Source organism: Phoenix dactylifera, chromosome 12 (genome assembly GCF_009389715.1).
Source record: "Phoenix dactylifera cultivar Barhee BC4 chromosome 12, palm_55x_up_171113_PBpolish2nd_filt_p, whole genome shotgun sequence".
NCBI lineage: Eukaryota > Viridiplantae > Streptophyta > Magnoliopsida > Arecales > Arecaceae > Phoenix > Phoenix dactylifera.
The window spans coordinates 7,002,844-7,022,863 of NC_052403.1; the positions used below are offsets into that span (position 1 = coordinate 7,002,844).

The window sequence follows — 20,020 nt, forward strand, 5'->3', positions numbered from 1 at the left end:
AGTTTCACCTTTTTCAAATTTCGGCTAATCTCGTGTACGCTCCCTTATTCTTTTTTTTATTTAAAAAATCACCCTTATTTTTTTTTTAAAATAAAATAACCTTTCAAATTCTAAAAGTATTTCAAAATAAAGCTCCAGCTTGCCCGACTAGCCCATGCTATTAGCATATGATAAAAGATAAAAGAGTTCTTTGCACGAATACCCTTCTAAATATCAAATTTTACATGAATATCCTCCTAAACCTGATATTTATATGTATATCCTCGTAAAACACTTATTTCGTTATTCTACCTTTTTCTAATCCTCATTTTTTGTACATGTACCCATGTCATCTAACGCCATTAAAAAATTAACAATTTCAAAATAAAATGACTAAAACATCCTTAATGGGTAGATGTGCAAAAAAAATATTTATAAAAGACAATTACGATGAAAAATAAAAAAATAATTTTAAAATTATATTTTATTTTTAATTAAAATAAATATGATTTTTATTAACAATATTAGAAGAACCGTTATATTAGAAACATTTGTGGAAAAACAATATTTTACGAGAATACAGAAATAAATATAAATTTTAAAAAATTAATATTTGTACAAATTTAAATTTTTAGAAGAATATATAAATGCAAAAAAAACTCAAAATAAAAAGACGCTCCCTCAACAAAAATATCCCCTCCCTCCCACATCCGGGCCTACATTCAAAACCTCCACACCAACAGCTTCCGCCTCTTGGAGATGGCATTCGAGATGGCACATCTAAGACCTCCACCACACCAGCAAGAACACGTTATTTCTCAACGCATACGAGCAATCCCAGCAATCCCTTCGACGTGACGTTTCTTAGGGGGGAAAAAAAGAGCACCAAGAAGAAATAATCCACTTCGATAGATAAATTTACAGCAGCAAGAGAAAACAGGGAGAGTAGAATAAAAAAGAGGAGCTCCGTGGATAACTATACCCCTATCCCCATGGCTATCCCCCTCCTCCCTACCACCTGCCGCCCCATCGCTACGTCCACCCATCCAACTCCTCTTTCCCTCCCATGAATCCATTCCCACAATTCTACCGCTCCGACCATTTGCATTACCCCCTTGCCTTTTCTCCTCTCCCTTTCCCTCCTATGATGCCTGCTACAATCCCCACCCCAATTTCTATCCCCCCAACCCCAACCCTTATTCCTCCCCCCTGCCATTCCATCCCCTATGATTTCCATCCCAATTCCCCCAGCCTCCACCGCATCGATAGCTCCCACCATGAGTCCATCGCCTCTTTCAGACCGTCCCTCATTCTCCGACAGCTTCACCACCCATAGTGCAACCCCGACAATCCTTCACCCTCCGCCGGCTCTCGGCCTCTCCCACCACCATCTTGTTTAGGGTTCACCCGGACCAGAGGAAAAAGCCGGCGGCGACGATGGGCGGCATCATGATAGAGGAGCAGCACGCACAGGCAGCCTCCCACCACCGCTCCATAAAGAAGATTAAAGTCTACCTCCAAACAAGAAGGTATCAGAAGTATTTTTTGTCCTACAACTTTATGCTATGCTATGATGCGATAGCCGGCACCACTTTATTAACAGAAATAAATATCCGAATCATTTTAGAATAATTTGAAAACTCAAAAGATCGCTCCCAAAATTCTTAAAGATGAGGGAGTGTGTACCAGATTTCCCTAAACTTGAGTTTAGGGTGGAACGTTATTTTCCTTTTTGTTTTTTTACCTGTAAATTTCATGGCTATCTGCAATAAAGCTCTAAAAGTTCCGGGGAAAATAACATGACAGGTAACTCTAGCAGACAAAAGAAGTCCTGGAAAGTAAGATCAAATTTAGACACCCAACAAGCAACAACACCTTTTGAACCTGGAAAGCGTGCACAAACAGCCAACCAAACGGGTCTGACCTCATCATATTCAAGCCTTGTAACACCCTAGGAAACTTGAATTATACTTGTTGCAATATAAATTATACACAAATGGACATTGCAACAACTTTGGTGCTCAAATAAAATTCAGTTTCTGGAAAGAAATGCAAGCATGATACAATAAAAACAGGTTAAAAAGGAGAGGAAATCTCACAATGTAAAGCAAGCTTCTAAGAATAACTAATAGACAAATATATGAAAGTGCACACAACCTCAAGCTAAGTAACAGTAAGCCATACTAATTCAAACCATCAGCGCACCACACCAAATACAGAACAATATATAGCTCAAATGCATTTGTAAATGAAGGAAATAGGGAGATAGCATGCAGATCCGATACTTCATTTGGTGGATACATTACCGTACTGCCATGGGTTAAATTCAATTGATTTGATGTCAACCTCCTCAATGGAATCTGAGTTATCAATCATAGCCCTTTGTTCAGTGTATTTACCGTTGTACTCGTATACTTCCAAGTCTCCCCAAGGTGTCGGAGTAATTTCACCAGTCAAGTTGAACCATCTTGGAGTGAATTGGTGCCCATTTGCTTCTCTGTTTCTTTTTTCTGCTCTCTGCCTCTCCTCCAGACTGAGAACCAACCACATCAACCATAAGAAATGCAAAATGTAAAAGATACAACATGTACTTCAGTGGCAGCAAAGTTCGGCAAATGCATTCAAGCTTTAGGTTGTGTGCAACAATGGAAGGTGCAATTTTTCCCTCAGACATCCAGTGTCATTTACTAATGAAACCAAACTTCAGCGACGAGCACTCTTTTAAGTTTTTAACATGTTCAGTAATGCAACCAAAGTTGAAGGCACATGAACTCGGATATATGTGCAAACATACCTGCTCTTTTCTGCACCAGATTTAGACATATCACCCTTCTCAAGTGCATATCTATCAGGCCGCAATCGGGAATCTGATGCTAATAACTTCTTAGGTGCCGTGTCAAAGCTGTTTATTTTATGGGCAAAGTATGTGTACTGGTATTTGTCATTATCCGGTGTGGCAGCAACCCTCCAGACCTGGATTCAGATATCCAAATATTTTACCAATTACTGCAGCTAGAAGAAAAAACTCTAGATGTGATTGGATAATATGGAAAGCAAAATGAACCAAGCCATCGATGCTGCAGAATTAGTGACATCTGCTTGGCATATGGATCAGACAAAATGAAGTGCAGAATTTAAAAAATTGAGCTATAAAGAAGCCTTGATAGATAACCTGAACTGCAAAATGTAATTCCTAATCAAGTAAACATGTACTAGTCAAGCAAGTTTATGCAGGTTTTTCATAAATTAAAAACCATAAGTTCCTACTTGATAAATGACTAAGTTGCTGGAAGCTTGAAGGTCGTAATAACTTGCAGCCATTTCCAATTCCTGAATTATTTATTTTTTTTTTTTTGCAAGGGAAGAAGCCCACAATTTTTTTTCCACGCTCCAGTGAACCAGTAACAGAAAGAAGAAAAGCACTAATTCTTAATTATTCTTTTTACCAGATGGTGCACCAGAGAGAGAAATATACTGTCAGAAAAGTGCGACATGGAGGGAGGATTAACCAAGATCTAGCCTATGGTGATGATGCTTCTTCAGAGTATTGAGATACGACGGACCAGATATCCAGCAGCAAGGCTTGACATAACATATGCTACATATCCAGCAGCAAGGCTTGACACAACATATGCTACATATCCAGCAGCAAGGCTTGACATAACATAGGCTGCTTTTCTGAAACAGGGTAGCCCTAATATTTTTGGTTGTCCAGTGCCTTGTAGCTTTTACGTTTCAGATAACTGCTTTAACAAGCATGAACAACAAGGTATGATCGACCCTGGCCATCAGGCAACTTTTGTTTATTTCATCCCTACTATGAAATAAATTAGATCAGTCTTCATTCACCTTCCCCTTCAGAGGAAAAATAAGATAGCAAAAGTATAGGAACACTTGTTCATTCATGCACTCACAATTTCTATTGCTTGGTGTCTAGATCTTGAAAACGTAGCCAGATGTGATTTTTTTTTTTTAAATTCTAAAATTTACAGATTTTTAAGAGTGTAAGATAAAGGGGGTTGAGATTTGACTACTCTCTAATCAGCATGGATTTGGACAAATTATGTAGCAACTCTTCTTTTTTTAAAAAAAATTACATGTTAAGCTTCCATGCTAGGACTCTAAGAAACAGATGCAAGAGAGATTAGGTAGCACTGGGACTCTAAGAAAAAGATAAAGTTAAAAGTTGAACATTTTCTTTCTCACATGCTTATCACATAAGCAAACCATGGAATGCCTTCCCCTTCAGAGGTATTACGGACACTCTGGAAGACCTCTTGTATATAGTATAGATTTGTTTACTTTTACTAAGCTAAAATTACTGACTTGATACTTGTTGTTGATAGCCAGCAAAATTCTTCTACTACTGCTTCTGGGTTAAACTAACTTGCGAATGCTGACTGAATGCCCTATTCCGCCTAATACATATTGAAGAAATTTCTTTCAGATTTTTGATTACTTACATGAACCTCCAGTATACTGCTGATAACATTTTAGGTTCTGACAGGAAATACTGTAACTAATCTAGAATATATACGATCTTCTTGTCATGGCTGCAGGACTGTGTATTTCCAAATTTCAATAGGCCGAACCAAAATATCATAAATTTGTAACTGCATGCAAGGCTATTAGCAACCCTACTTCTAGATTCATAAAAACTAATACACATCATTTGAAATATAACATATTTAAAAGGCAGTGGTGTTAGAAGGAATCCAACTAATTTGATAAAAAATAGGAAAAAGGTGTAAACTTTGTAATTTCAAAATAAAAATTGAATAGAAGAGTAGCAAAACTACTGAGCCATAACAAGGAAATTCTGAAATGCCGTGAAGCAGGATTGTATCATACATAAAGCACCTTGAACACAAACCTGAAATCTTGATGCAACATCCTTCAAATTATATCCAGTTATACACAAACTTGTTAAGAACCTTTTCTTGTTACATGTGATAGTCCAATATGCCTTAAAATTTCTTAGTTGCTTTGGTATCCCCTTCCATTGCCTCAATCGACAGTGTTTACCTAGAGACAACAACTCTAGCCACAGATATTGCACGACTTGGTCGGCATTCAGATGCTCATCTTTTCTTTTGGTTAATTGCTCACCACCAAATCTGTAGCACTGGGAATTAAATCTCTTCACAGTTATTTGCTCTAGAAGGATTTTGAAATTTCAAGTATCATGATTTGTATACACGCTTAAACCTACATCAGATGTGATATATGCATCCCCTAAAGCTCAAGAAGAAAACATCGTGAAATGTTTAGAATACTTACATAATGCGGGCTATCAAGTAGAGAACTCCTCTTGCCAACTATATAGAACATGTCTACTTTTATAAAGTTGGACTACACACATTACGTTAACTCCTTTAACAATTCAAAATCAATGATCGATCATCCAAATTCAAGATCTAAATTGCTAAACATGATATACATCACAAAAATGTCTAAAAATCAAAATTCATATATTTTGGTGGTCTCTAATCTAATCATCAAGTAGGTATCAAAGTGGATACTTTTTATAGCATGATACTATGTTTTACTATGATTTAATCATTAAAACCTAGTGAATCTAAAACTACTCATGTTTTAAGATGTGCAGATCATAATCCATAAAGTGAATTTTCAATTTATGCGCCCAATCATGAATTTTACCGCACTAGTACAATTAATATCGTTAATTTTTGTACCTATTTGATGCATAGGTTAGAAACCACCAAGATATAAGAATTTTAGTTTCTAGGCTTTTTTTTTATAGATCATGTCCAATGGTTTAGATCTGTGGATGGCCTATCATTGACTTTAAAATTGTAAACTTTTTTTATAAGGAGTTAACATAAAGTATAGAGTCCAACTCATTTTTATACCCAATGGCAAAACTAGTTGGTAGCTTATATGCACAATATGGTAAGCACAAACATGGTCATCAGCACAAGGATCGAATGCAGCAACATGATAAAATCAATAAATGATGAATAACATGCCACAGAATAAACATGATGACAAGCTACTTAATGAAATGAAAGAGAATAACTATAAAATAATGACAATTTACATATAACATGAAATAGACCTCTTTCAGTTCAGTGCCTGTGAGGGGCTCTCCTTCCTGATCACAAGGTTGGCAACTCAATGACTCGTTCCATTTCCCAGTCATTAAAATCTTAGGTTCTTCTGCTGCATCATATACATATCCATCCACTTCATATCGACCAGCCCTGAAACAATTGGCAATTTCATATAAGATGCGGAGCAAAAATTCACTATAAGACCTAAATATGGTATTTGGTCTGCATTATTATGTAAAGTATGCAAGTCGAGTTTTGACATAGACTTTGCTTTTCATTGCAGTAAAGAAAAAGTTGGCATTAACAATCTTTCCTTTTGCCACCATTTTCCTTTGCAGCAGAGCAATATTATTTGATATGCAAAAATCATCAACAACAAAAGCAACCTAGGTAACCATATCACAGGTCATGTACAGCTCCAAGGATATTCCAGAGAACGACTTAACTGACAGCTTACACCACTCTTCAGTGATGTGCTATACTCCAGTTTTCATTGCCCAATGCTATCAAACTTGAATATTTATTAAACTTAGGGCAAGTCACGTGATGTCAAGAAACAAACCATACCCAAACCAGCCACATGGTTGAAAATATAGCACAACTTTATCTCCAGTTGTCAAATTCGTCATAACCATTTCCCCAGGTGAGTCAACCCAGGTGCGCCCAAAGATAAGGTTATTAACCTTCGTGGGAGGGGGCACCAAATCCACGACCACACCAGACTTCTTAAGTGTCAACCTTGTCCTGCATCATAGTAAAGATAATCGTGTAAGCAATTGCAACACCTTAGCACCAATTTATGAGAGTGCGCACGCCTTTCATATGCTTTCTCAATTGAAATTGTTACAATTTTAATATCAAAATTAAATAAATTAAATATAAAGGTTAATAATGGAAGATATTGGTAAAAGTCAACACTTGAGAATATGTCATGATAATGGCCTTTCCGGAGGAGGGAAAGAAAGATACATAATGCTCACCTTCCAACAGGATATACCTCTACGGAGTTGCCTAAGAATTTAGTTCTTAATTTGGAAGTAATATCATAAATGAAGTGCTCATTCTCAGCATGTGCCGCGCCCATGGGAGGATGATGACTCACCTATATTGGTAAAGAAGGAAGACCAACTACGAGTCAATGAATTCCTTAGAAAAGAAAGCCACTATCATTACTCAATGGTATAACATTATCTCTTGTGAAGATTAGGATCATATATGAATAGTTATAAACCTACTCCATAAATTTGCATGTGATGTTGGATGCTCTGCAAATAATGCAGAAGAAAAATTTCCAGAAAAGAGCAAAAGAACAATACAAAGAATTAACAAGCAATACCTGCTCTGCGATGAATGTAATACCACCATGATTGACCATTTCATATGTCTCCCCGAGGATTGGATTAAAAGGCTTCCACGTTCGTTGATAGGCATAGTAGACGGATATTGCCCATGAAGCTGCATAGGATAGCCAGAATTCTGTTGTATCTAACACTAATACATGTACAGAATAAAACGATTCAGAAATGTGCACTTACAAGTATAGACCAGACGCATGTAAGGATCTTCACATTCATCTGCCATGTCTAACAGGTAAGAGTACTCCATTATCTGTAACAAAAATCACAAAATTTATCATGTTGCACATAATTAGCAGTGTCAAATAATAATATCTACCAGCAAAGCTGGCATGATGGCCAACTGCAAGGAAACATAACAAAAGAACCATTTTTTGGTAAAAATTTGACTGGATGGTCCATCTAAACTTAGCAAGCCAGATTATATAGTTTAACAAATGGACTTTCTTTTTTTTCAATTCTGGCAGAATTTAGAATGATAAAGTGGATGTATGATGAGTTTAGAGAGATAGGGGGAAAAGTGAGTAAATTAGATGAAGCATGCAAATTGCCCATAGAAAGGACAATGTGGTGGACAACCACTTGCAACAGCATGGGTATGACTAATGAAGATCCTGGGAGGCTTGGATAGGGAGAGAGATTAGAATTTATCTCAAGGAGGTTAGAGATAAGGAGTGGAAGAATAAGTAACGTCACTGTGAGTTCTGGTAAACAATGCGAAACAAATTGCAGGATGTCAAAATAGGCTGCAATCCAACCGTCTGACACTTGGAGGAGGCTCCAGGATCAAACCTTGGGAAGCATTTCCCCAAGTGTTTGGGATGATTGGTGGTGCCCCCATTGTAATTCTCAAGAAACTTGCAGTTATGGTCAACCTTATAATAATAGCCCTTTGTATAAAAAAATAGTAAAAAGTAATTTTAAAATCCAACACAAATAGTTAAAAGAACTTAAAATTATGGTCAACAAATAGTTAAAAGAACTTATAGTGACGGTCAACCTTATAATAGTATTCAGCACAAGTATTAAGTGATGCTACAGACAGTCTTCAAGGAGCTACAATGGCATGCATGTTTAGCACTTCTAGATTCTACATGGTAGATAACTCAGACATGCTAATCTAAAATTAAAATCCGATTATCTAAATACCCATAAATGACAATCGTAGTACTCGTTACTTGCTTATTAACCCATATAACGAAACTAACATCAAGCCAAATTTACCTGAGCAATATTTTTTTCAATTCATTGGAAACAAAGAATAGAAAATTGAGTTTTGAAAAAGAGGGGCAAAGCCTTATTATTTGACACAATCTAAGAAGTTCTTCTTGCATTTCCTGAATCTGCAATAATCTACAAGATCTTTAAGATATTAAAGCCTACTGTCAGTTTCTTGCAAGTTGCAGCCAACGAGGCAACTTATTTATTTATTTATTTCACAGCATCGTAGCTCAAAACTGAAACCTTTCTGTTGATCTGCTTATATTGACACTGCAAATTTTCATGTAGGCCATGTATCAAATCATACTCACTCTACTATTCAAAAAACTATGATCTGCAATAAATAAGGTTTAATTTACATTAATCAATAAACTAAAAATTAAAAAGATTTCTTAGTTTCTGCACTCCATTATACAGCTCTCTATGGTTGTCATTGCTGTTCTGAATGAAACGAACGATATTGTACATGAAGACGTAGGCCTTGCACCAGTGCCCTATATTAGCTAGTATTAGAGTCCAAGTAACGAAGATAATGATGGAGAAATAGAACAACTGCAATCTAGGAGAATGTGATATAAATTCGAATGGTCATGGACAAATAACAAGCCTTTATTCCGCAAGTTCATCATAAGGGTAGCAATTCACATCTTTTTTCAAAGCAATAAACATCTTATCAAATAAAAACCTCCCAGTCCTCAACTAAAAAAAACAATAATCCTCTATAATCCACCTCTTTAACTTCCCCATTTTTTAAAGAAATGAGACAAAACCAAGCTCCCAGATTATCATGGGCAGGAGGCACTTTCCCCTCATGATGGAATCATAACTCTAAATCAGAGTCTCAAAAATAGTTTTCAACCGCTAAATCATTGGATCTAATCTTTTAAACTCCATGATGGTTATCATTCATAAAAGATATGGAAAAATCAGTACCAGCACTATGGTAAGGCTATAATACATTGCATGTAATGACTAATGAGAGAAAAAAAGGCAATTTTGTGCCCAAATAATAACATGAAGCAGAATGATAATTGCATATTATGAATTAAATAAAGCAATATTTTGTTAAAAATTAAATCTCTAAATTAACAGCTGGGTTACATAACTTTTAGTGACAAGTCTCCTCTTGGTGACAGGTTAAAAACACCTTTCAGCACATACCTCTGCCATTTTCTGAAGCATTGTCATTGGCTCAAAAATGATGACCGGAAGTGTCACCATTGATGTAACATCTGATCCTATATAGTTTTGCATCATCTTCCAATAGCCATCCCGATCCTGTAAGTACAGAGAGATCAAAAATCACTAAATCAATATAAGCTTCAAAACAATGATGCCGTATAGCAGGGATTATGAAATAAGGTAACAAAATCCAAGAAACATGATAATTTAATCAACAATCTGATGCTCACATGTATGATAGAACTGAGCAAGTCATTTCTTGTTGATGCTAGAATAATCAATCAGAGCATTTACAATATAATAAATTGAGCAAAATATATACATAGTTAAGATAATAAATAAATAATCATTTCAGAGTATTTACAACATAATCTAGAATGATTAGTTAATAACATACTTGAGAAGCTCTTCAAAGGCAACCAAAAGAAAAAACCTTTCTTCATCTATTGTTGGTTGCTTAGAAGAACAGCAGTTAATTTTTATATATTATATAATTTAGACCTCTTTAGCTTATACAGTAAGTCATCCTAGAAGAATAGGAAAATTCAAATATATTCAAAAATGCTAGTTGCAGATAATAAAAAAGGATAGTGACAACCCTCCAAAAAAAACAAATCATGGATGGAAAGGGAGCTTCAACAGCTTGCATGAGCACAACCCAACCAAAACCAAAAGAACATCAACAAGTTCATAAACAGCGATGTTAGTAATAGTAACTTCTGGAAAAAATTAATATGTAGTTGAGAATGAAGTTTCCTAAAAAATAGTGGATAAAAATTCCTAAATGAAATAGTATGGAAATTGATGGAAAGCAAAACCTCCTGCTTCCATCTTCCTCTTTCAGCTTCAGCCTCTGCATCATCTGTGCCCCCTTCTGGGTTTATAACTTCAAGTCCTTCATAGCCCAATAACCTGAGATGTGAAAATATGTCAGTTGATATTTCTTATTTCTAGTATGAAATAAATCAAGTTAGTCCTACCAATAAATAAATAAATCAAGTTACTTGAAAAAATGTTGAAACAAATCAACTAAGTACATGAACTCAACAATCACTACAATGTTGAATAAAATCAGCACGAGCTGAAGGAAAAATATGATATACTCAAACAAAGTTGCCCAGGAAACGGGCTTCCTACTTCCCTGGGAATTTTCCTTCAAAACTAAATCCAGAAACAGATTCGATTTATTGGGGATACATTTTCCAAAATGCATATCAACTGTACAGGAAAACTTCATGGGAACAAAGAGGGAAAAATCGCTGAACTATAACTACAAGTGGATAAGGAGGAGTCTAAATAATCTCTTTGACGGATCTGATAAAATAACTGTCTTACCATGGCATGTTGAATCCTTTTTTCCCCTTCTCTTATGCAATAAAGAACAATAGCATGTGTGTATATAAATATATATATATATATATATATATATATATATATATATATATTAAAACATGAGGAATTTCTATACTCAACTCAACAAAGCCTTAATCCAAACTAGTTGGGGTCAGCTAAAAAAAAAGGAGTTGCTATATCTTAAATTTATGATTACTATTAAACATCACCCTATGTCTGAAATGAAAATCCAATGAAAACTAGTTCTCTGTAGTGATTTTTCATGAGATTTTTATTACATTTTTGCCTATATATATATATATACACATATATATATTCTTGCTTGTTTTAGGATCATAATTTATGGTTTCCCAAATTAGGGTTGTTCTTAACCATGTTTCTTGTTTCATGCTTTGCTAATGTTTCTTGCACCATTTTCTGATCGTGGAAAGAATGACACCACTTTCCTAGAAGTTTTAAAAGAAAATATATTAGGATTTGCGATGCATGCATCTACCATTCACCAAATGAGTACTTTTCATTGACAAGATAGATGACACAAGTTGAATTAATGGTTTGGATATATCCAAACCCACAATTTCAGTTCATATGCATCTTAAGATGTTTCATCAAAAGATATATGGCCACAATACAACAAATCCTAGTGAAAAGCATGTATGTTGACCAAGGTCTGCTAAACTGTCCCGAACCGCCCGGTTCAGGGCGTTCCGAGCCGCCGTGACGGTTCTGCCATTGAAACCGAGATGCCTCGCTGAAGGAGAAGAAGGAGAAGAGGAAGAGAGAGAGAGAGCGGGGAAGGGAGGGAGAGGGAGAGGAAAAGAGAGAGAGGCCGGCCGGGGCCTCCTCTCCCTCTCACTCCCTCCCCTGCTCTCTCTCTCTCTCTCTTCTCTCTCGTTCTCCCTCTCCCCCGCCGTAGAAGATGTGTCAGTACGGGCCGACACGCACAGGCCCGGACCAACTCGTTCCGTCGGACAACCGGTACGGTGTCCGGTACCGATTTCGCCGTCCTTGATGTTGACCATACAGAGTGGCCATGATTTTAGCATTAAGCATTACTCTATGGACTTTTGTTTCCTCTAAAGTTCTACTATTGGAGTTCTCTTGAACTGCTGTCATTCTATGCCATAATTTCACTTTAATCATGAACATACGGCACAAGGCATAGAAGTAATAGCAGGTAAGAGAACAAAAAAAAAAACAAATATCAGCAGATCTAATTTAGATGTAAACAAACTGCACATGAAACAGTAAACCAGCTAAAATTTTAAAATAAAAGAATTGGAGAAAGGTAGCTCTACCAAGATAATTTTGTTGTTGGAGCGAGTATAAAAGAGGTCATTGCCTGGTGCAATGGCAAAGATTTGGGCTTGCAAGCACAATGACATGGGTTCGAGTCCTAGGCAGCCATTTTGTGTAAAAACATGCCAAAAGTTAGGCCTCTCCCCATTTCACGTAATGGCCCTTAGGGAATTCTAAAGTAAAAGTAACCAAAAAGTTACTGATTTCAGTGCACTTGAAAAGTCCAAGCTCTTCTATCATCAAATAAATAACCAATCACAAGCAAAAAATACCACGGTAAATTTATTATAAAATTCTACTTATAAATGGGGTTTGATAGTGCCGAATCTAACAGTCACTGAAGCTTAAGCATATCTTGACGACAAGACTAACAGTTACGGTTTCAAAAGGCAAACTTGAAATCCTGTGAATTAAAACAATAGAAGTTACCAATTTCATGGCGTTTAAAAAGGCCAAGCTCTTCTACCAACAAATAAATAACTAACAACAAGCTCAAAAATATGGTAAATTTGTTACAAAAATGTACTGAAAATTGAAATTTGATGGTCTTGAGATCTTATAGTCGCTTAAACAGTTAAACTAAAGCACATCCTTATCTCAAGAATAAAAATTAGGGTTTCCAAAGGCAAAATTAAAACGGCAGCGCTTCCTTACACTCATTCAAGAAATCTCGACAGAACATAAAATGAAAAAGAGTTAGAAAAAATATCAGAAATACGGCGCTTCCGTACCCATTGACCGATTTGTGCACCGCGCTCCCCCAACCCCTAACACTCGCCGTGATCGATGAGAAGAAGCCACCACCGGCCGCTGGCTTCTCATCCTTCGAACCCATCTCCGGAAATCCTAACTCCAAGAAGAATCCCTCAAATCGCAAAGAAAGAAGCCCTCGGCGAGATCTCGAGTCAAAGATCCCCAATTCTCCGATGAAAATTCCCTCGATTAACACGAAGAGATAAGAAAAGGGCGAAATCTAAAGGCGGAGGGAGAAGGGGCAACGACTTCTAAATTAAGGAATAAGAAAGAAAACTTTGGCGCTTCCACTGTTTCAAGGGCGGCCGGCGATATTTCTACGCGTGGGAGAAGGCTATCGAAGAAGACCTCGTTGAAAAGACGCATCTACGCCTAAGCGTCATTTTATGTGTTCCTGCGGAAACATTTTAACTCAAAACTGTTCCGCATCGCGACGGTCTCTTGAGCTCAACGGCTCAGATCTGCAGGTTTTTTTTTTTCCGGGTACATGCAGCTCACACCGATCTCGCATGTGAGCATTGCCATTAAAATTAAAAAATAAAATATTCTACATAAATATAAAATAGTTTAAAAAATACCTTTAAAATAATAAATAATAAAAAAGACGATTCAACCAGCAGCTGGGTTCATTTTCTAAAATATATACATAATCTGATTAGCATTCTATTTTCTCAACAACCTCCAGATGAGCGGATAATCAAATACTATCAGCTTTTTCTGTGCAATATGCTTAGTACTTGGACTAAGTCACCTTCCAGGATGTAGGCCTGCAGTTATGATTCGAGCGCTGTTCGTTTATTCCGAGAGCCTGCCGGAGCAGCGAGAGTCGGCGAGAGTGTTTGCTGGGCGAATTTGGAAACGAAACAAAGCGCCATAAAATACGGAATTCTTTTGGAACTTTGCAAACACAGCCTCCTGCCATGTTGTGTGAGCTGGCGGGGCTAGTAAAATATCATTGGAGTGATTGGGGCACGTGAAGCATGGTACTTGATTTTGCACTGTATTCGCTGTGCGGAGTTCGCCGGCTGCTGCCCGTGTTCCGGGTTCACATTGTTAGTTGCCGTATTCCGAAAGATTCCCAAAACGTGGAGCGGTAGAGCGTGCCGGAGCACAAAGAGCTGAGATCATTCGGACAAACTTACACATGGCCTTTGATAGCTCCGTACATATGGGACTTCCATATTACTCAAGCATCACTTTGTAGAGTATATTTCACCTAGGAGCCTCTACCTCCAAGTTTTCTCAAAGTCAATTTTGGCGGCGCTGTTTTGAAGGGCAGCAAAAGGGGAGGAGCAGGCTTCGTCATTAAAGGCCCGAGTTCCAGAGTGGTCGCTGTTGGCGGTCGCCAGATCTTTGACATCGATGTGCCAGGTGCAGAGCTGAGGGCGGCTTGGATCGGATTATATCATGCCAGGCGAGCATTCCGGGCTACTTCGATCATATTGGAGGGTGACTCAGCCATCGTGATCAGTTGGGTCCAAAAGAGATCAAGCTGAGGAAAAAAGGTACACCCGTTACTTCGAGATATATGAGATATAGCGAGTGATGTACTGACCTTTCAGGTTAAATGTGTGTATCGAGAAGCCAAAAGGGTTGCCGACTGGTGGCGGCATATGTCACGTGCCACTCAGGAGACACTTTATGGGCAGAGGAGGAGGGTTTATCTAGAGCACTATCTGACTTAGTTTTTGCAGATTCTAGTGGGTGTATTTATTCAAGTAATATATGAAGCATCCGGAGGAAAAAAAAAACCAACGTGGAGTGGAGTCTGATACTAGTCTCGGCGATATGGGTACCGACATTACATAAGCAATTTTAAATATAGCTGGCCATGGAATTTTAACTCCATCCGTCAACACGCCAGGAGTTTCGCGTTAAAATATTCGATCTTGGAGATCATATTGGAGAGCGCTCGTCTTCGTTCAGAAACCCTAGAATTCCGTAGTCTCCGCGAATTATGACTATTGAGAGCTAAGCGATCGGAGTTGAAGCAAGAGGAAGCGAGAAAGTTCCGGTCCTCCGTCCCACTCGAGCTCCCTCGCATCATGAAAAAGAGTAAATCGGCGAAGGTCCAATCTCAGCAGCAGAACGGTCACGTTCTTCCCTTCAAGTTCGCCAAGTTGCTAGATCCGGAGGCTTCTTGGGACAAGGTATAGAAGTCCGCTCTATCGGATGGTGTTTTCGTCAAATCTGACGCGGAAATTTAAGAGTTACATACGAAGATTTAGGTTTTTTTGTTCCGCAATTTTGTTCTCTTAAAAAGACTGGATCTTGACATTTTTGTTCTTTTTTTTTATGTGCTGATGATCTGTTTGTGTTGGTATTATTAATTTGATTCAGGACCAGTTGGGTGATGTTCTCCATTGGATCCGTCAAGTGTTGGGCCTTGTGTGTGGATTGCTGTGGGGTGCGATCCCTCTCGTCGGCGCAATATGGATTCTTGTGTAAGTTTCTAAATCGGCAATCTTTTCCCCTGTTGTGAGTTAAGTCGATACCTCTCCGATTTTTTTTTTTCTTATTCACATATCATCATATATTTAGAGCTTGCGCTGAAATAGCAATCATGCATCCGAAGAACAAACTACTTTTTTTTTAATTTTCTGCTAGGATTTTGATTTAATTCAACTCCTTGGGTTATTTTTGTGCTTTAGAGATGAATGCTATTGGACACAAGATGTCTTTGATTGTGCTAAACTCTGATGCATTGGTTCCATAGCAGTTGACCTTGGCGAAACTGAGTTGATTGTACTTGGTGGAATCCCAATTCCTTAAGCATGTGGATTGTTGGAACGATATCCATTTCTGATTTTATGTTATCTAACTAGCTTCTCTTCCTGTTTCTCTTCATTGCTTTTGTTTTTTGTTGGTTTCTTAAGTCATGTAATTAGAATTTGTTGTTACTAGTCATCCATGTCGATGGAGGACCTAAGTACTCACAGAAGGTTAACCATTTGAATTCTTTCTTTAGATGAACTAATATTAGTTATAAGAGGGTGACTTATGATACATTACTAACATGGTTTGATTATCTATCCATATTGTGTTGTCTATTAACTCTTGAATTCCCAGACAATGCAATAAGTTGATGGCTTGTTTCACCACTCAGCACGCATGAACATAAAAAGCATATCTTATCTTATTTTTATTGAGCCGGCTCTGTGGGGCATATTCTTTTGTTAGGCTCTACAGCCACTAATGCTATTCAGAAAGCTCTCTCTCTCTCTGTCTCTCTCTCTCTGTGTGTCTCTTTCTAAATTGCCTAGGAATAAAGATCAAAGGAAGAAGAAAAGTAGGTGAATTTGTTGTTTACTTTGTCTGTTTTTCCCCTTCTTTTCTACCAAGAGATAGAGATTTGAGGGTAAGTTTTCATATATTTTGTTTACTGTTTGGTCTTTGATTGTTATATGAGTCTGTGGTGAAAGAGATTATCATGAGATGTTCCTAATTTTTTACTGGTATTCATATGATATGTAGTTGGTTCAGATAAAGACATAAGTTGAGGGTCTTCTGGTTTATTAGTTGAATAGAAGGTCTATTTGATAAACCAGTGTTCCCCAGATGGTCCCAACTAATGTTGGACTTGCCCACTTTGATCAAATAAAGAGATTAGCCATCAGTTGGAATGTTCAAGGACTTGTATGGAGCTGCTGATTATGGTTTTCAAGGATGGATGATGAGGTAGCGATTTATGAAAAAATTTGCAGAGGAAGATGCTATTTTTGTAGATAGAGTTCAGAGACAAGATCATTTAGCTTAATCTTTTGCAATTCAAGGGGGCAATCTCAAGAGGTAGAGAGTCAAGTTATATGAGGTTTCATGTGAAGGAGGTGATATTGTTAGAACTTCCAAGGACTTCTAGTTTGGGAATCAGTGGTCAATATTTTGTTGTATCATCTAACCCTAAAGAAGTTACAAGGGAATCAACATGTATGACAGAGAAGCTACATCAATTTGTGTCATGCTTGCTAATGTGACATCCGCAATATTTATCATGTGTATATGTCATGGGAGCTAGTTGTAGGACTAGCTCAGTGGGATGGGGTTGTAAAGTTGCCATCTTAAGTTGGCGTAGATTCTTTGATGATTGCAAGGTTCAAGCATCTGTTTCGAAGAAGTGGCATAAACATTCTCCTTACTGCGTACAATATAAAATCTAGCTGCACTTGCTTTTGCTTTTGTTGGTGTCTTGGAAGAGGGAGAACCAGGAGCATCATCCCTCATGCCGTACGGTGAGAAATTTGGAGGGATAGGAATCAAAGGTTTCCTAGAAGGTGGCCTTAGGAGTGGAAAAAATGTATTTAATATCAAATTCGTGTGTGCCCCTTAGATGCGACTAGATTCAAGGAATGTTGAGGGGTTCACTCAATCCTCTAATGTTGGAAGGCTATTGCTCGGTCGTATTTTATGGATTCATAACCAAGGATTAAAGTCCCAATCCTGATACCTGTCTCGGTCTAGTCCCGATTTAGGATGGTACCGGGATGGGTCAGGATGGATCAAGATATGCCAAAACAATCATCATAACTAACAAGAGTAAAGAGGGAAAAAATTAAATAAAGAAGTGCCTTGGGATGCCAGGCTCTCTCAATTGTTGGGAGTTGAGCGCAACATGAATTTTGCATTCATGTTATATGCAGAACATGAATTTTGCATTCATCATTGCTGCACACTTGCACTACTCATGTAAACAATTTAATGTCGATCCTCCCCCAATTGCTTCCTCCTTCCTTCCCCATCTTTCCCCTCACAGAATTGGTGAGGGATTTGCTGGACTACTGGACTACCTGTTTTTGCCTATGAATATGAAGATTGATTGTGCAATTTATGATTGATGTATATGTATAATTATTAAATATATGGACTTTTCATTTAGAGTGTCTCTTTTTGAATTGTTCGAATTACACACTAAAATTTGAGCTTATTAGTTGCTATCAGGTCTCCATCTCCAATAATAGTGCTCATTTACAATATTCCTTCTAAGAATACAAGTTAAAATGAAAGGAAATCCCACTTAGTCTTTGTGCATTTCATGTATATTTTCAAAAAATATGCTTGTAGACCTGCTAGTTTCAGTTCCTTTGACTTGCTACCAATTAAGTTTTTTTTCTTAGTGCACACTATGTTTTGCCTCTCAACTTTGAGGGAGCATGGTAGCTGTCAGTATTATTCATGTCTTCAAATAAATCCGGAATGGTATAATTGCAGTAACATTTATATAATACTAGTGGAATTTGCAATTTATTTTTCTTGACTTCATCATCAAGGAAAACATTCTTGTCTTTTCATTGATGTGATATCTTTCTTACAGTTATACCATGAGCAAAATGCAAAAACAAGTTTATCTTGATCTATATAATTACTATGAGCTTTTATTGATGCATTTATCAATTAATGCTCATTATGTTCAGATTCTTGGTGCTATCTTCTGGTATCATCTACGGATACTATGCGCACATTCTGAAGATTGATGAGGAAGAATATGGAGGCCATGCAACTTTGCTCCAAGAAGGGCTTTTTGCATCATTTACCCTTTTTCTGGTAAACTCTCTTATCTATTCTATTCTCATTTTAAGTGTCGTGAGGGAGATTATCCACTATACCATATACAGACCAGCTCATGTGTTTTTGGACTCCTCTTGTTCTGACATAATGTGGTCTTGATATGTGACCTCCATTGGATTATACCATGAATATATTTTATTTTTTGCTTCACCTGTGTCTTTTGTATGACTTCTACATTTGTGTGATCTGGATTCTCTGATTTTGTCGTGAATAGCTATAGTCTCAAATTGTGCTAGCTTTCCTGTATCTGAGAACTTCTTCCTTTTTGGGATTGCAGCTTGCCTGGATTTTGGTATACAGCTTGGCACATTTCTAATGGGGTACTGTGTTTTGATCGGAGAATGATTTCTCAGATGGGTGTCCTTATCTTTTTCCATTTTGAGCAACAGATGTATGATCTGCTGAGCTATTAAGCTCCACTTGTTTTCCTTTTAGAACAATGAAACAGAAAATGCATTCGTGGCACTGCCATTGATTGCACCCAAGTTTTTTTCTTCCTTCCATTTTGATTTTATCCAATTCAGATTTTGGAGACTGGCGACATCAAGTGAGTCCACAATCCAAGTGTAGTAACATAAATAGTTTTATTTATCTCATGCTTGTACTTAGCTTTGCATACTTTCTGTTGTTCTGTGTTCCATAAAATGGCTGCCAGTGGCCTTATTTCAAAGTAGTAGAATATGATTTGAGAGGGGCTTGGCCTTTAACTTTTCAGTTGATCAGAATATTTGCAAACCACAATTATGACTGCTGGGGATTGATTAACTAGAAACAGGATGAGTAACTTCTAGTTCCGTGATGTTGAGGAAAAGTAGTAACTAACTTATTTTTATATATTTTTGTTTTTCAATGTATTATTCCTTTTGATTTTTCTGTCCTATTAATTTGATTAGAGGGTTTATTTTCCTAATTTATTTAACTTGGAAATATATATTTTGTTGGGTGCTCTACTCTTTTTTCTCTCTACAACACTGTATCTGGAGGGACAGGCGTGTTCAGAAAGGTGTGCCTACTAAGATGGCCTGGAGAATTATTGATGCTACAATTCTTTGATAACTAAGAATTCATGTACAATTGAAAAGATAGATTTGCATGCATTGCATATAACTTTCGTTTTGCTTCTGTTGGGTGGGGAATATGCATGATACTTGGTAAAGGTCTTATCCCCTGTAGAATGCTCCTTATTGCCCTTTCTCAGAGGTCAACAGTTTTTTCTTGTTCCTTTTTTTTCTCTTAATAAAA

At 37.2% G+C, this 20,020-nt stretch overlaps 2 protein-coding genes and 1 long non-coding RNA gene across 3 annotated transcripts; 2 read left to right on the plus strand and 1 right to left on the minus strand.

Annotated features, from left to right (window-relative positions):
- Positions 1–624: 624 nt before the first annotated feature.
- LOC113461357 lies at positions 625–4,747 on the plus strand. Its single transcript, XR_003383582.2, has 2 exons — positions 625–1,508; positions 3,429–4,747. It is a non-coding gene; the product is annotated as an uncharacterized LOC113461357 (long non-coding RNA).
- LOC103697080 (oxysterol-binding protein-related protein 3A-like) lies at positions 1,936–13,577 on the minus strand. The gene is made up of 10 exons (XM_008778862.3): positions 13,195–13,577; positions 10,630–10,723; positions 9,791–9,907; positions 7,589–7,661; positions 7,390–7,508; positions 7,034–7,155; positions 6,621–6,797; positions 6,059–6,203; positions 2,774–2,952; positions 1,936–2,512 (listed from the first exon to the last, which is right to left on the minus strand). The coding sequence occupies exons 1-10, from the start codon at positions 13,296–13,298 to the stop codon at positions 2,266–2,268; spliced, it is 1,377 nt and encodes a 458-aa protein (XP_008777084.1). The 5' UTR covers positions 13,299–13,577; the 3' UTR covers positions 1,936–2,265.
- Positions 13,578–15,054: 1,477 nt separating this feature from the next.
- Positions 15,055–19,401, plus strand: LOC103697089 (respirasome Complex Assembly Factor 1). The gene is made up of 4 exons (XM_008778874.4): positions 15,055–15,366; positions 15,557–15,660; positions 18,625–18,754; positions 19,056–19,401. Exons 1-4 carry the CDS (start codon positions 15,262–15,264, stop codon positions 19,092–19,094), a joined length of 378 nt encoding a protein of 125 aa, XP_008777096.1. The 5' UTR covers positions 15,055–15,261; the 3' UTR covers positions 19,095–19,401.
- Positions 19,402–20,020: the final 619 nt, after the last annotated feature.

Bases quoted from the DNA above. Each gene is read 5' to 3' on its own strand.
- LOC103697080 (XM_008778862.3), bottom strand. From the start codon at position 13,298: ATGGGTTCGAAGGATGAGAAGCCAGCGGCCGGTGGTGGCTTCTTCTCA. The intron at 7,509-7,588 runs GTAAGTGCACAT...TATCCTATGCAG, and splicing joins CATGCGTCTGGTCTATACTT to CTTCATGGGCAATATCCGTC. The intron at 2,953-6,058 runs GTCTATTTCATG...ATCTGAATCCAG, and splicing joins CAGGCACTGAACTGAAAGAG to GTCTGGAGGGTTGCTGCCAC.
- LOC103697089 (XM_008778874.4), top strand. From the start codon at position 15,262: ATGAAAAAGAGTAAATCGGCGAAGGTCCAATCTCAGCAGCAGAACGGT. The intron at 15,367-15,556 runs GTATAGAAGTCC...AATTTGATTCAG, and splicing joins CGGAGGCTTCTTGGGACAAG to GACCAGTTGGGTGATGTTCT. The intron at 15,661-18,624 runs GTAAGTTTCTAA...CATTATGTTCAG, and splicing joins GGCGCAATATGGATTCTTGT to ATTCTTGGTGCTATCTTCTG.